Source organism: Macrosteles quadrilineatus, unplaced genomic scaffold (assembly GCF_028750875.1).
Source record: "Macrosteles quadrilineatus isolate MER2022 unplaced genomic scaffold, UCM_ALF_1.0 Scaffold_9__3_contigs__length_116548681, whole genome shotgun sequence".
Lineage (NCBI taxonomy): Eukaryota > Metazoa > Arthropoda > Insecta > Hemiptera > Cicadellidae > Macrosteles > Macrosteles quadrilineatus.
Window position 1 is genome coordinate 24,234,556 of NW_026542602.1, and position 13,478 is coordinate 24,248,033.

General features: G+C 35.3%; 1 protein-coding gene across 1 annotated transcript in view; it reads right to left on the minus strand.

The window, feature by feature from the left end:
• Positions 1 to 13,478, minus strand: part of LOC129003288 (uncharacterized) — a 144,275-nt gene that overhangs the window by 101 nt on the left and 130,696 nt on the right. The window contains exon 3 of the mRNA XM_054431578.1: positions 85 to 1,543. Coding sequence (XP_054287553.1) covers positions 85 to 1,392 — 1,308 coding nt within the window. The 5' untranslated portion in view covers positions 1,393 to 1,543. The remainder of the gene's footprint in view (positions 1 to 84; positions 1,544 to 13,478) is intronic.

Here is a 13,478-nt window from a genome sequence, read left to right on the forward strand (position 1 = left end):
TGCGTCAATATAACCGTCTTGCCTGGTCCGTATCAGGGAAGGCGTTGGAGAGCTCACTCTCTCTGACGATAAAGAAAAACTAACTCCATCATTTCTGGCCCCACTTGAAAAAAGTTCTCTTCCGAGTGACGGATCTGCCTGGTATGTTGACTTACTTAACCTATCAGACTTTGGAGAAAGTGGGAGAGATCTATGCGACGAGGCAATGTCATTTAAGGATGAACCGTTCCCTGCTAACCGGCTAGTTGAAGAGTACATTATGCTTGGAGACGTCAAGAACCTTCTAGGAGAGGTCGGTGTAGAAATGAAGCCCGACACATTACTAGGATCATGAGTAGGTTCCTCAACAGCCAGTCTCGGCGACGCTGCTGCCTCGGCGCTGCTCATCATCAACATGTCAGTGATCGCTCTCGTCGTCGTACTGAATCCCCAATCTTCTAGTTCCGTTTCAGCACACATTCTCCTAAGTTGGTCATCTATTTCATTAGTCTTATCCTCTCGTACGTTGATTTCCGAAACGTCAGTAGTATCTTTCGAATACTTATGTTTTGGCGAGTCCGCGAGCAGCCTGTCCTGTAGTTCCCTTAAATTTTGCGAATCTTTTTGAAGCTTGGTCGTTAACCTATCTAATTCTTTTAGTTTTTCCAACGCCACCTGATCTACGGTTGACAGCTGAGATAGCGGTACTAAATCGTGATCGCTCACACAAGGCGAGCTACCCCTGTAATCCTTATAATCTAATGAACTGAACACTTGCGTTGGCTCCGAGGGCGCAGTTACTAAGTCTTTGTTTTCCTCCCGTTTCGTAGTCCCATTGCTGTCCTCCTCCGATTCCTCCCAGATCATTCCCAACTGAGACGAGCCGGAGGCGGCCATGGAACTGCTCGGACAACCTAGATCGTTTCTATAAGCGTTATTCAAACTCCTATAAAACGACTCGTCAGGAAGACTGAGCGCCTCCCCGTCGGCTCCGATTTGGAGCTTGAGTTCTGAAATAAACTGCGTGGCCGACGTGGACAACGCCATGTCAGTGTTCAACAGACCAATCTCGTCCACGGAACTGATACCCTGAATGATGCGCGGCCTATCGAGCAAGTCCATTTCGGTCTCGTTCGGTTCGACGGAGGAGTAGAATTCGATCAACTGTGAAATTACACTCTGTTGTTCGTAAAGTAGCACCTCTAGTTTCTCGAGTCGCTCCCACATCTTGATATACTCCTGGGAAAGCAGGTCAAGTGCTCGCCACGCGTACCTCAGCTCCGTCTCCAGCACCCCCAGTCGCGTCCCCAGCCGCTCCATGTAGTTCTCTATCACTATGTCCGCGTTTTGCCCCGAGGGCGGTGGCGTCCTCGCGGGCGACTCCGGCGCCGAACTACTTTTCACTTCCTCCATTGTTTACTCGGTACAAAAATAAATCTAACTCTGACTATGGTGTGCGACGTTCACGTCATGTGGCTGGTGGGCGAGGCCTGGTGCGAGCTCTGGGCGGCGACCAGGACATCCTTCTGTGGCGTTCTTCCCTCAGCATCTCCGTCCGCCACTCCTGCAAACATCGTCTAAGTCAGCAACAAGCCACAAGCAGCACTGTGGGTGAAAAAGTGCCACGGTTTGAGCGAATTTATACTATTTATGAGTAACTTCAGTTAACATATTAAAACTTAACAATACCTTACCGTAGTTACTTACTTGGGTTACATGTCATCAGTGTGCTGCTTGCAATATAATGTGTAAATTATATTTGAATTGAAGGTTATGGTATGAAGTTACCTTCCTACCAGACTAAAAAAACAAGTGATCACTGAATTTGAATCATAAAACTAGTAGAATTTACATAATGATTTTGAAAAAAAAAAGGTTGTATGCTATTCATCAATAAATCATAAGAAAAATTATAACGGCTGGGTTCCTAGTAGTATTAGTTATCGTTTAGTAATAGTAATTAGGAAGTCTCTCATCGATTAGTTAGTATTCTTTATAATTAGAGACGTTTCTCAACCTAACTTTGGTTATAACTAATTAGCTAGGCTGCAAATAAATATATTTTCTAACCTTAAGGTTTCCAAACATAAAAAAATTGATTGCATAAAATAACCAGCATTATAAATATAAATATAAACTAAACTGCCTTTTAAAATCACAGCTAACACTTTTGCCTTTCATTAACCCTGAGCAATTGATCGTAATAGTCCAATTACGAAAGTTAGCACGATATATTCAATTGTATAATTAGAATATATCTTACTAATACGTTGTTGTATTAATAGTCAAAGCTAATACTCTATTACGTTGTTACATAAATTGTTAACTTCAAACTCAGCGATGTTTCGTCAAATTTACATAGTTGGCAACAAAACTCAACTACAAGAAGAACTAAGAACTAAACACAGTACTGACCGACTAACATTGTGTTGAAGTGCAATGTGTAGTAACAAATGGCTGGGGTTATTTCAACGGTTGCCGGTGAATAGACTCGCCGCCTTGGTGAAGCTAATCGATTGATTCAGACTTGTTGATGTGCCCGAGCAGTGTCGTAACTTTGGGTTACCTTATTCATAACGTTACTCAGGGGTTTTCATTCGTAAAGGTAAATTTTTGCCTTATTCTTGTCATACATGAAAAAAATCTCACATAGTAAAGAGTAATACAGATAAAAGTTTCAATATGTAAGGCTCAATTAAAATATGGATTTCGGAAATCTTGGAGGAAGTTTAACCCTCTCCCTCCCACCGATTTGCTTTGATATAAAATATGTTTGCATGCGCGATTAATTGAAGAACTTTGGCCCAATGCTTGCTCGTGAGAGCAATTTCAACCGTGTTTGTCATAATTTCAAAAAAATTGACAAATAACATATTTTTTAGCTTACAAATGTTTATGGACTTAACACTAATAACATTTCAAACTCTATTGATCTAAAACGTACCTATTTCTTAATGTCAACCAACATAATAGATTCATTACGATACGAGATAATCTAATTTTAGAAGTAGCAATATTTCATTCTCGGCATAATGCTGCAAAAACAGCCGTTTTAATACATGCGTGGTGGGTCTTAATCCCTTGGGAGTAAAAAGGTTTTTTAGTACCTAGGGAGTAAAAATCAGCTGTTGCAAACTAAGACTGTTTAAATCGCAGGAATCGAAATTATTTACCGATTGATTTGATTGGTTGTAGCCTATTGTTGCAATATTCTCAATAGTCGACATATCAATAGCATAATGCACAGTAAGACAATCGTAATAGACGAAATTATCGAATCACTTACTAAACAGCTGCTTATTTGGATAAGCAAAATTGAAAATAAGCTACTTGAGTAAAGAGCGAAAAGAGTCACTTGACGCCCTAGTGATGAAATATACTATCTGGATAATGAAGCTAGCTGTCATACCATTGCGGAACGGTTGTTGATATTTTATTAAAATAGAGCACAGCCTCTCACAGAGTGCTCTGATGTCAAATTAGATTTTAATCCCTTAGATTTTGGTATTTTAATATTCTATGTGAGATAAAAGATTATATAAGTTTAAAATAATTTATCCTTAATGATCTGTTTACGTATTTACCGGAAACCAGTATGCAGTATCAGTATACTCCCAGGCCCCTGCCCTGATGTGGCTCAGTTCAACGAGTACCCCAATTCTCCTACAAATTGCAACAACTTTAACACAAGATAGGTTAATACTTGTAAATGTAGTCACGAGCCTCTTAAACAGTGTCCACTTTGAATATAAACCTGTTAGCTAGTCTGGTGGAATATCTTGTTCAATATCTAAAGTAAATTGTTTTACCCATTCATCTATCAGATGTTTATATCGACCGTGACAGGACCAAGTGACCAACAGCACCTCAGTGTATATCCCTGGTCTGCCTACAGCGTGCTGATAGTAGGGCTATCAATCAGTCAGGACCCGGGAGAGTGCTGAGCTATCAGCAAACCTCTGATAAATCCCCATATCAGCAACATCACACGCTGTAATTCATAGGGAGACAACTCACGCTGAGTTACACAGCTGCCGTGTGATTTAGCACACAAGAGACGCCAGTTAACTCCTGTGACTAGGGGTTAAAATGTTATATTCCCACCATGAAACTAAACATGCGTTATGCGTACCTTAAGAATCATGTTTCAACACATACATGAGAAAAGAGATCATTTTAATCATTGGTTGAATGTGTACCTAAATAATTCTTACCTATCAGAAAAGTTGGTAACTTGATATACCTTTGTCCGTCATATAAAAGGACATGCAGTAGAGGGCATTAATAAACTGAACCCTAATTGAAATGTTTGACCGATTTATCATATTTCCTTTAAACCTTTATAAATCAAAGGCTTTACAGATCGTAGAGAGAGTCAAAGTAAATTTATTAACTTATTTAAACAATAAAAAAAAAATGAATATCGCAAACCTATCTTTGGATGTTAATAATTAATGCTGTGGTATACACATACAATATCAAATCATCACGACCATTCCAACTAAATACTGTACTCTGTTTGGTATACTACAAAGACATGACTGAACCATATACTGTGAAAGTACACATATATTTGTTAGGTTGGTTTGAATTGCTAAGGAAGGACACATTGTTTGCTACATGTAACTTTACCCCTCCTCAGATACAGAGGTTCAACCCCTCTCTAACCCCCACAGAGCAACAAGTCTAACTCCCAACCCTTTATCGATCTGAAAGCGGTCAGAGCCTAAATTATACTCTGCAAGTTGTAATCTCAACCTCTTTGTAACGCCACTTTTCAAACAATGTCATACACATATAAACTGGCAAGTAGAGAAATTCAATTTTCCATAAATCACCTTTTTTCTAAATTTGTTCAATTATATTTTTACACTAAAATTATAAAAAATAATAACTTTGGTTAAATGACACGACTATAATAGCTGTGTTGCCGATGGGTACAGTTGCCGTTTCGGTCCCGAGAAAAGTTAATACAAATAATTTTTATGTAAAATAAAACCCAGCTGTCTCTGACAATCGAGTTTATACTGATATAAATCATGTGTTGTTGCTAGCCTAGAGACTATTGGACTTCAGTACGAGAAGGACTGGTCCGATCCCCGACTTATTCTCAAACGACGAACCGATTGCACAAATTCCGTCATATGTGAAATCTTGGCATATTTCCATAAATCTAAATAACACAATAAATTCGGTCGGAGGAGAACGTTCTCTCTCATGGTGGGGTGGAAAACGTCCTCCAATAAAATATATAAGATATTTTGTATCAAATAAAAAATAAAACACTTGTTTGTGTCATAACAACCATACAAAAAGTAAAAAAAAGAAGAGTATGAAGCAACCCTGAATATATTGTAAAAGTACGAGTAATTAATTGGTACAATTAATTGTCACACTATTAGTAGTTTTTTTTTTAATTAAATTAAATAATATCTTAGTAAGTTTGAACTTGTGGACCTAAGTACTAATTACATCTAGAACTCAGTAGCAAAGGAAAAAGTGAACGTTTACGGAAAAAGGAAGAAAATTAGCTGAGCGCCAGGCCCGAATGTCACCTCCGTAGGGACTTGTTTTCAAACATCCCGACATTCTGAGGACTCGAGTGCTCTAAACCCGTGATAAATTGGCTGTCAAAACTCTCAGTTATTGGATTTTCCAGTCGTAATAGTTTCCATCATAAACTGTCGATTTATCTGTTGAAGCGTGTTAGAAATAGTTAAACTGTTTGTCAATAAGTGTAGCTAACTATTGTAAGTGGTATCTTCTGTCCACGATGCATTGAGTGCCATCAAGGGTTTTACAGTTTGAATTAATAAATACATGAATTCAAATTTTGGTGTAAAGCTAGTGTTTCTCTGACACATTAGGATTCCAGAACAAACATCGTTAACTACTTAAAAGTTTCATTAAACAGTATGATTATCTAATCCATAAACTTTACGATTTTTTTACGCTAGCCCGAAACTGTTTAACACATTGCTTCAGGATAAACTTAACGATTACTATAACCGATTTTAGGCCTTCGCGTAGGCCTAAGCTACTGTGCATTATGGGCCCAAGAAAAGAGTAAATACAAGTAACCTAAGAGGTTTTATCCATCGCCTAAAATAATTACGAAATATACTTACAAAGTTGCTCAAAATGTTTAGTTAGTCTAATATAACTGTGGGAAGCATCCCACAACAGCGTGTCCCGCGCTGGGTAATCTCATCTTCGATAGAGGGTCACTCGTAAAGGTTAAGCCAGGAGACCAGCGTTGCTATGCTATTGCATGGCAACGCTGGTGGCGCTGCCTACGGATTGACAGGCAAAGCTCTCTCAAACCGCTTAATGCTTTTTACCATGCGGTTGGCATTCTGGGTTATAGTAGTACGTTTTCTGTGGCCATGATCACAGATAGACTCTTTGTGTCATGCACGATCTATTTAATTTTAAATATAGTCTATAATTTGTAAGATCAGAGATAGTCTTTAATTTTTTAGCGAATTTCCCTATAGGGAAGTAGCTATTACCGTAGGTCTCATGGTAAGACCTGGGCGCAGGACCGATTTACTTTTTCATTTTGATGTCCCCAGAGGCCAAAAACACTAATCGTTCAAATTCATATATATATATATATTTATATATATATATATTTATATATATATATATTTATATATGTGTCCGTTAGCGCGATAACTCGAGCAAAAATGATCCGATTTTGATGTAATTTGGTACAAACGTGTAAACCTACGTTTATTCGAACGAGTTCGCGAACCAGCATGATCGGACTATGGGAAAGGGGGTTTATGGGGGGTTTTATGGGTTAAAAATATGTTTTTCTCATTTTTAACCCTCAAAATATAAAATTTATCAACTTTTCTCCAAACCAATTTGAAGAGCATAAAAAAACAGATAATTTAGTATATAGAAGTATTTTTTTGCGGTTTTCAATTATGGAGATATATCAAAAACATTTAATTTTTAAATGCCCATGTTATTCTTATGGAGAATAATTAAACTGTTTTAGTTTGCTTGTTTATGGTTAAATTTTGATCAAACTTGGAAAATTTATTAATTTCATACTAAGCTATTATAATTTGACCAAAAATCACACTTCAATACCTTTCCTGTAGCAGCAAACCTAAGTACTCGTTAAACTTAATGTGTTATTAAATGCAGAATAAAAAATGATTCCGTAGGTTGTGAAAATGATCTGACTTTGATGAAATTTGGTTCAAGCATTCATTTGAACAAGTTCACAAACCAATCATGATCGGCCAATGGGATCGAGTTTATATGGGATTTCTTTTTTGCTAAAAATGGGTTTTTATGTTTTTAACCATCTAAACATAGTTTTGTAATAATTTCTGTGCCATTTTTTTAAACTTTAAAAAACTTATTTTGAAGCATGTTGTGTAATTAACGGTTTGAGCAAAAAAAAAAAATAAAATAAAATTCCTATATGGTATGTTATTTTTATACAACTGTACAGAATAAGTTAAGTAAAATTACCCAGTTTAAGGGTACTTACTTTTTTTCTACAAATATGGAGAACATTGTTTTATGGATGTAAAAGAAATAATTTGAAACATGCTTCATATTCCCTGTACCAGCAACTTCAACATTAAAGAAAATATCAATTTGCAGAATGAATTTCATAATTTTTTAATAACTTTTTCAAAGCTAAATAAATACAGCCTGAAGTCAATAACATTTGTAATGGTGAACACATGTTTGAATAATCAGCTGATTCACTACGAATAGTATGTAAAATCATAGACAAAAATAATTAAATATAGACCGTCAGCCATTCTGCGAATAGCATAGGTTCTGGCGTCCATCACTGGTAGCTTCGTATAGGTAAATTTCTGAATTGTTAGTTACGGAGTATAAGCTACTTAACTACACAGCGCTCCCAGCGGTGGACGCCAGAACCTATGCTGATTGCAGCACGGCTGACAGTATATATTTCATTCTTTTTTTTAATACATATTAAAAAATTTCACATGATTCATAGAGCAATAACATCTCAAAAAAAAAATAAATAAAATGAGATATCAGCATAACAAGAGATACTCACACGATGGCGGAATATCTGTCTCTCAGCTACATAGACGAGTTCTGGCCTCAAACTGTTTTTATGTTGTTTAAATTCTCTATAGAAATTTAATTTGAAAATATAATATTCAACAGGTTTTGAGTTTACCCTCATATTAAGAAGTCCAAAATTCAGATGCCTGACTTACTGCGCTCATTTACCAAAGAGGACGCCGATACTTTGATCAGTCTTGACTACATTTAACGCAAACCTTGACTCTTTGACCACCTCGAACCATCTTCTGTCTATGATTGCATTGATTATGGCTTTCCTCACCGATGTACTCTCAACCGTGCAGTGAAAAATTTGGTTTCTAGAATAATAAAGAGGTTCAAACAATCATCATGTCGTTCAGGTTGTGTTGTTTAAATTAAAACTGATAAAAGCTAGTACCTAGGCCTAGCACAGGCACCTGTGCATATAGGTCCACCCTAAAGCATAGAAGCTTTTTATTTTAACCTATAACATTGTGTAATAATTAATATCATGTTCTTTGTTTTTTTTGCATTAATTGAATAGTCAGACATTGTTTAAAGAGCATGAAAAAATGTATTTAATTTCATTTTTAGGCCTACTGTGCTTAAGGAATGTTATTAAGCTTTGCTAAGTTATTACAGTGTTATTTGTATAGAAGACACCATACTTGAGGTACGGGTAGCCTACAGTAACATAGGCTTTTGACACATGAACACATAACTCTTAGATCATACTAGATTCCAATATAAACTGTAGGTCTCTTAGTTGCCATAAGCTGTATGGGCTATTAATTAACAGCAGCTGTGTCTAAGGAACATGTTGGCCTTAGTCACTAACTAAGTTTAGACTACAAGATCGTGCCACTCATCCCACACTCATCCTTCACTCATATTTGGTTTAAAATACGCACATAGTGGCATTCCCATCTTATGATAATTGATTTATTGATAATATATAGAATGTACCTTAAGATAAGCTAAATACATCTATATATATTATCAAATTTTTTATTTTAATATATAACAAAATGCACCCCGAGTTATAGTTTTGTACACTTTAATAGGTAGGCCTACTTTTCATTGAAAAATATGTTGCACAGTCATGGTGTAAGTTATTTGTACGGTACGAAAAAAAATAGAAGAAACGGTACTTTCCTGTTAAAGGGAACATTCATTATTATCGATGATTTTTTTCTCGATATATCGATATTAACAAATTGAAACATATCAGCTGACAATGACAAAAAATATTGTTCAGTATCAACAAACATTAATGAAATGAAACTGTTCTAAAATAAATAACCTAACATAACTAACCAAACTTGCTGTAACATTTAAAAATTCCGCGTTTAAAACTTGCCTTTTATATTCAAACCCAAAGGGAATTTTTAAATGGTACAGCAAGTATGGTTGGTTATGTTAGGTTAGCTTAGAACAGTTTCATTTCTTGTTGTCAATTTGTAATGGATCGGAAAACAAAAACATCGATATATCGAGAAAAAATCATCGATAATAATGAATGTTCCCTTTAACAGGAAAGTACCGAAGAAACTAACTTATAGCCTACATGTTCGAACCACAATGTATCAAAAGCTGCAGTGGGTAATGTTGGTTTGCCATAATTTTCATTAACAGCTCCAAAAGCTGTGTTTTTTTATGGAGGCGTCATATAGACAATTAAAATACTTGTAAGGATTTGGGGCTGCACTTTACTTTAGGTCCTACACTCATTCAAATGAAAATATTGATTATTCGATTGTTTCATTCGATATATTGTTTGGTTAGTTAGGTTAGGTTAACCTTACCTAACTAACCAAACGATATATCAAATGAAACAATCGATTAATCGATATATCGATCGATATTTTCAATCGAATGAGTGTAGGACCTAAAGTAAAGTGCAGCCGGATTTGGTTCTATAATTCTAACAGTCTCTATACCTTTTGGAGAGTCAAGCCTATGACAGCCAAAAAGGTCTTCTGAATCTTACTCTAGAAGTAAAAAATGTAAATTTTTTCAGACTTGTTTAGCTAAGTTATACATAGAATAAATTCAATATTGATTAGGCATATTATTTATTTTACATCTCTGTTATCCATACTAGGCCTACATCAAACTACCTATGGCAATTAAGATCCATTAAGCATCTTGTAGCTTGAAGAATTCTTTGACTGTGGTGGTAAATAATAGGTCTTCTGAGGTCTAAGCCTAGATTTTTGCCTTGGGTTGATTTCTAGTAATCGTGGTTGATACAGTGTGTAGATTACCTTGAAACTTTTATTAAGGATAGTCCATTCAATCATAAAGAGATATTTTAAGGTGTAATTTAAAACTTCAAATGAAACGTAACGTAAATATGCCTAAAACTGAATGCACTAACACTTGAAAGTTGAAACGTACAACTGGTCCTAAAATTCCACAAGAGTCAAAATTAAATCGTTTCTTAGAAGAAGTAATTTTATTTACATTATTTGACATTTGATTTGACAAAAGTCGAGAAGTTGAAGTTTACAACAGTCAACACAACACAGCAGACAATTTTCTTGACTCGTGAGATCTTACAGACAGACTAAAAGCTAAAAACGACGTCGCTAATCTAAAAGGGAACTTAACAAAATTGTTCATATTTTGCTGTATGTATAGACTATCGATTTAATAAACAATTAAAACATTAAAATTGTATACTACCATGCTCACAACTAGAATAAAACTCTGCTCTGAAGTAAAATAACAAAATGTGGAGTGATACAAAAAGTTTCAAAATGTTGCAAATAAGGTTTACCTAAGCCATAGATTAAACATACTCTGTCTATGGTTATGTATGTTTTATCATGTTAAGTAAATATAATCAGTATGTTTTATCGGTTTTATCTATGGTATGATTTAATTCTTCTGACATGTTATCTGGGACACTAATAATGAAATCTATTATTGTTAACGATTTTTGCATATTTTATGATCATAGCGATATTTACCTTGGACTGTAGTAGACTGGATCTAGTTAATATAGTTAATTGATATTTATTAATTTTTCAGTCTATAATACTGTAATACTTTTCAATGAAATGGCGACCGATACAAAGAACGTATTTTAAGCCAAGTATGAATGGAGATGAGTGTAGGATGAGTGGCGCGATCTTGTAGTCTTGTTAGTGATTATTGTATGCCGACTTATTCCTTAGACGGGTCTGACTTAGGGGAGGTACGAATGAGGCATTTAGTTCAAAATTCCTCCGTGAACAGCGCTGTAGTAGAGAGCACTTTGGCAATGAAGGTTTACTAATCGCAAAAATAGTTCTGTTCATGAAATAAAATTATAAATGCCTCAAATTCAATTTTATTATTTTTTAATTATAAAATTAAACTATCATAACCTAACCGAACTAACCAAACTTGCTGATAAAGAAATAATATAACAAAAGTTTAGTAATCGGAAAAATAATTCTGTTTATTAAATAAAACTAGAAATTGCTCAATTAAAATTTTATAATGACTTAATAATAAAATTAAACTGTAATAACCGAACCAAACCAACCAAACTTGCTGATAATAAAAAAATCTTGGACAAAAAGTTAATACTACCAGCGGGATTCGAACCCGGGACCTACTGACCTACAGAATATCAGCCCGGCTCGCTAACCACTAGACCACCGAGGCCGATGGCTATCATCAGTTTTGTTACGGTAATGGCGTTCCCTCAGCTAATAAGAAGCCCACAGCTGTCATCGTAGCCTCTTCTATACCTCCCCTGAGTAAATACCTTCCTTAGGCACAGCTGTTAATTAATAGCCCATGAAGCTATAACAATTATCAACTAATAATACAACTATAATACAGTTTAGGCCATGCTGCAGGACGGGCAGCGCAACACTACGTCACAGTGGTGGATAGTTGTACTAAACTCTTACCATTAAAATCTTACAAACAACCAGGGGCCCATTTCATAATAAACTACAAGTTACAACTTGTAACTTGTAACTTCCATAAGATTTGCATTGGGCGATCAGCTGATTTACTAATAATATTAGTTTGTACTTTATTATGAAATGGGCCCCAGCTTGTTTATTTACCTACAACCACAACGGCAATGAATTTATCAATGGAATCTATCCACTAGTGTGACGTCATGGATCCTGCAGCATGGCCTGTTTTTTCTAGTGGGGCCTATCCGAACCACATTTTTGCCTTGATAGGTATATACCACGATTACTAGAAAAATACCGGAATGGATCATAAACATAAACAAATGACGTTTTTGGCCCGAAAAAAAAACATTATTTAACATTGCTTAAATGGAACTGCCAAAATATGGTATATACGAATTGGTCTAATTTTTAGTATAGTACTGCGGATAGTCGTAATAACTTACTCACTGGTGCGTACGTTAATCCAAAAGCAGTGGATCATGATCGGCCAAAGCGCCTTGCAAAATTGAAATTTTTTCAAAATCTTGAGAGAAATGAACTAATATGTTATCTAAACAGGCATCGTTTCTTGTAAGGAATTTATTACTACATTTTAGGTAAAGTGATCGTAGTAGGTTCGTGAAATTAATTGAGATTTTGTTCCTCCATCTTGGCCATTTCAATGTTTAAGTCCCCACAGACTATTACTTTTTTCCCAAGGCGAAGAACATGACATAGCTCCACCAAAATTATTAAAAAAAGTGGACATGTTGCCACTGGGTGATCTATATAAACTAACTACTGTACAATCAGATTTTCATTAACAAGATTAATACAACAAATAAAAAAAAAGAATTAAAAAAATTAAACTAAAGTAGTCAGTTAAATCAGATTCTATTAATTAGCAACCAAACAAAACACTGTTAAGGTTTTTTCGATTACAATCCTAGTCATATTATGTTATGCTATATTATTACATCACAAATTGTAACCAAAACAATAATAATTTTTTCACGTTTGTATCACTGTACTGTAAATTAATTGAAGCGATTCAACCAATGAGATAACAGGTTTTAAAATTACAGCAATAACCACTAACCAATCGGAATCAGAGTTTCTCCTCTCATAGGCCTACTTGCTCAACAATACTTTTCTAGCTTCTAGCTAAGGATACGGTGTAACATGTTATCTTGGTGATATTATCGAGAAAATATATGTTTTAGCCGTATTTAGAAGCAAACCAATACATAAAAGTTATACAAGTACAATACAGGATACTGTAGAAGAATACATAAAAAGTAAAAACCTGCCAGAAAGAAGTAAGTAAGTTAAAGCCCTAGATAAAACATACTCCCTTAGTGTTGGTTAGTCTATGGGTAAAGCTAAGATCCTATTTAATTGAAATAAGCGTCTAGGCCTACTATTTTACTTACTACAAGCCTAACTTTTAACTAAAGTTCTTTCACTCATAGCATTTTTACCAAACACGTAAAGCTCTGATAGGCTAGTTGGCAAATACTAATTGTTATGACAAACCTA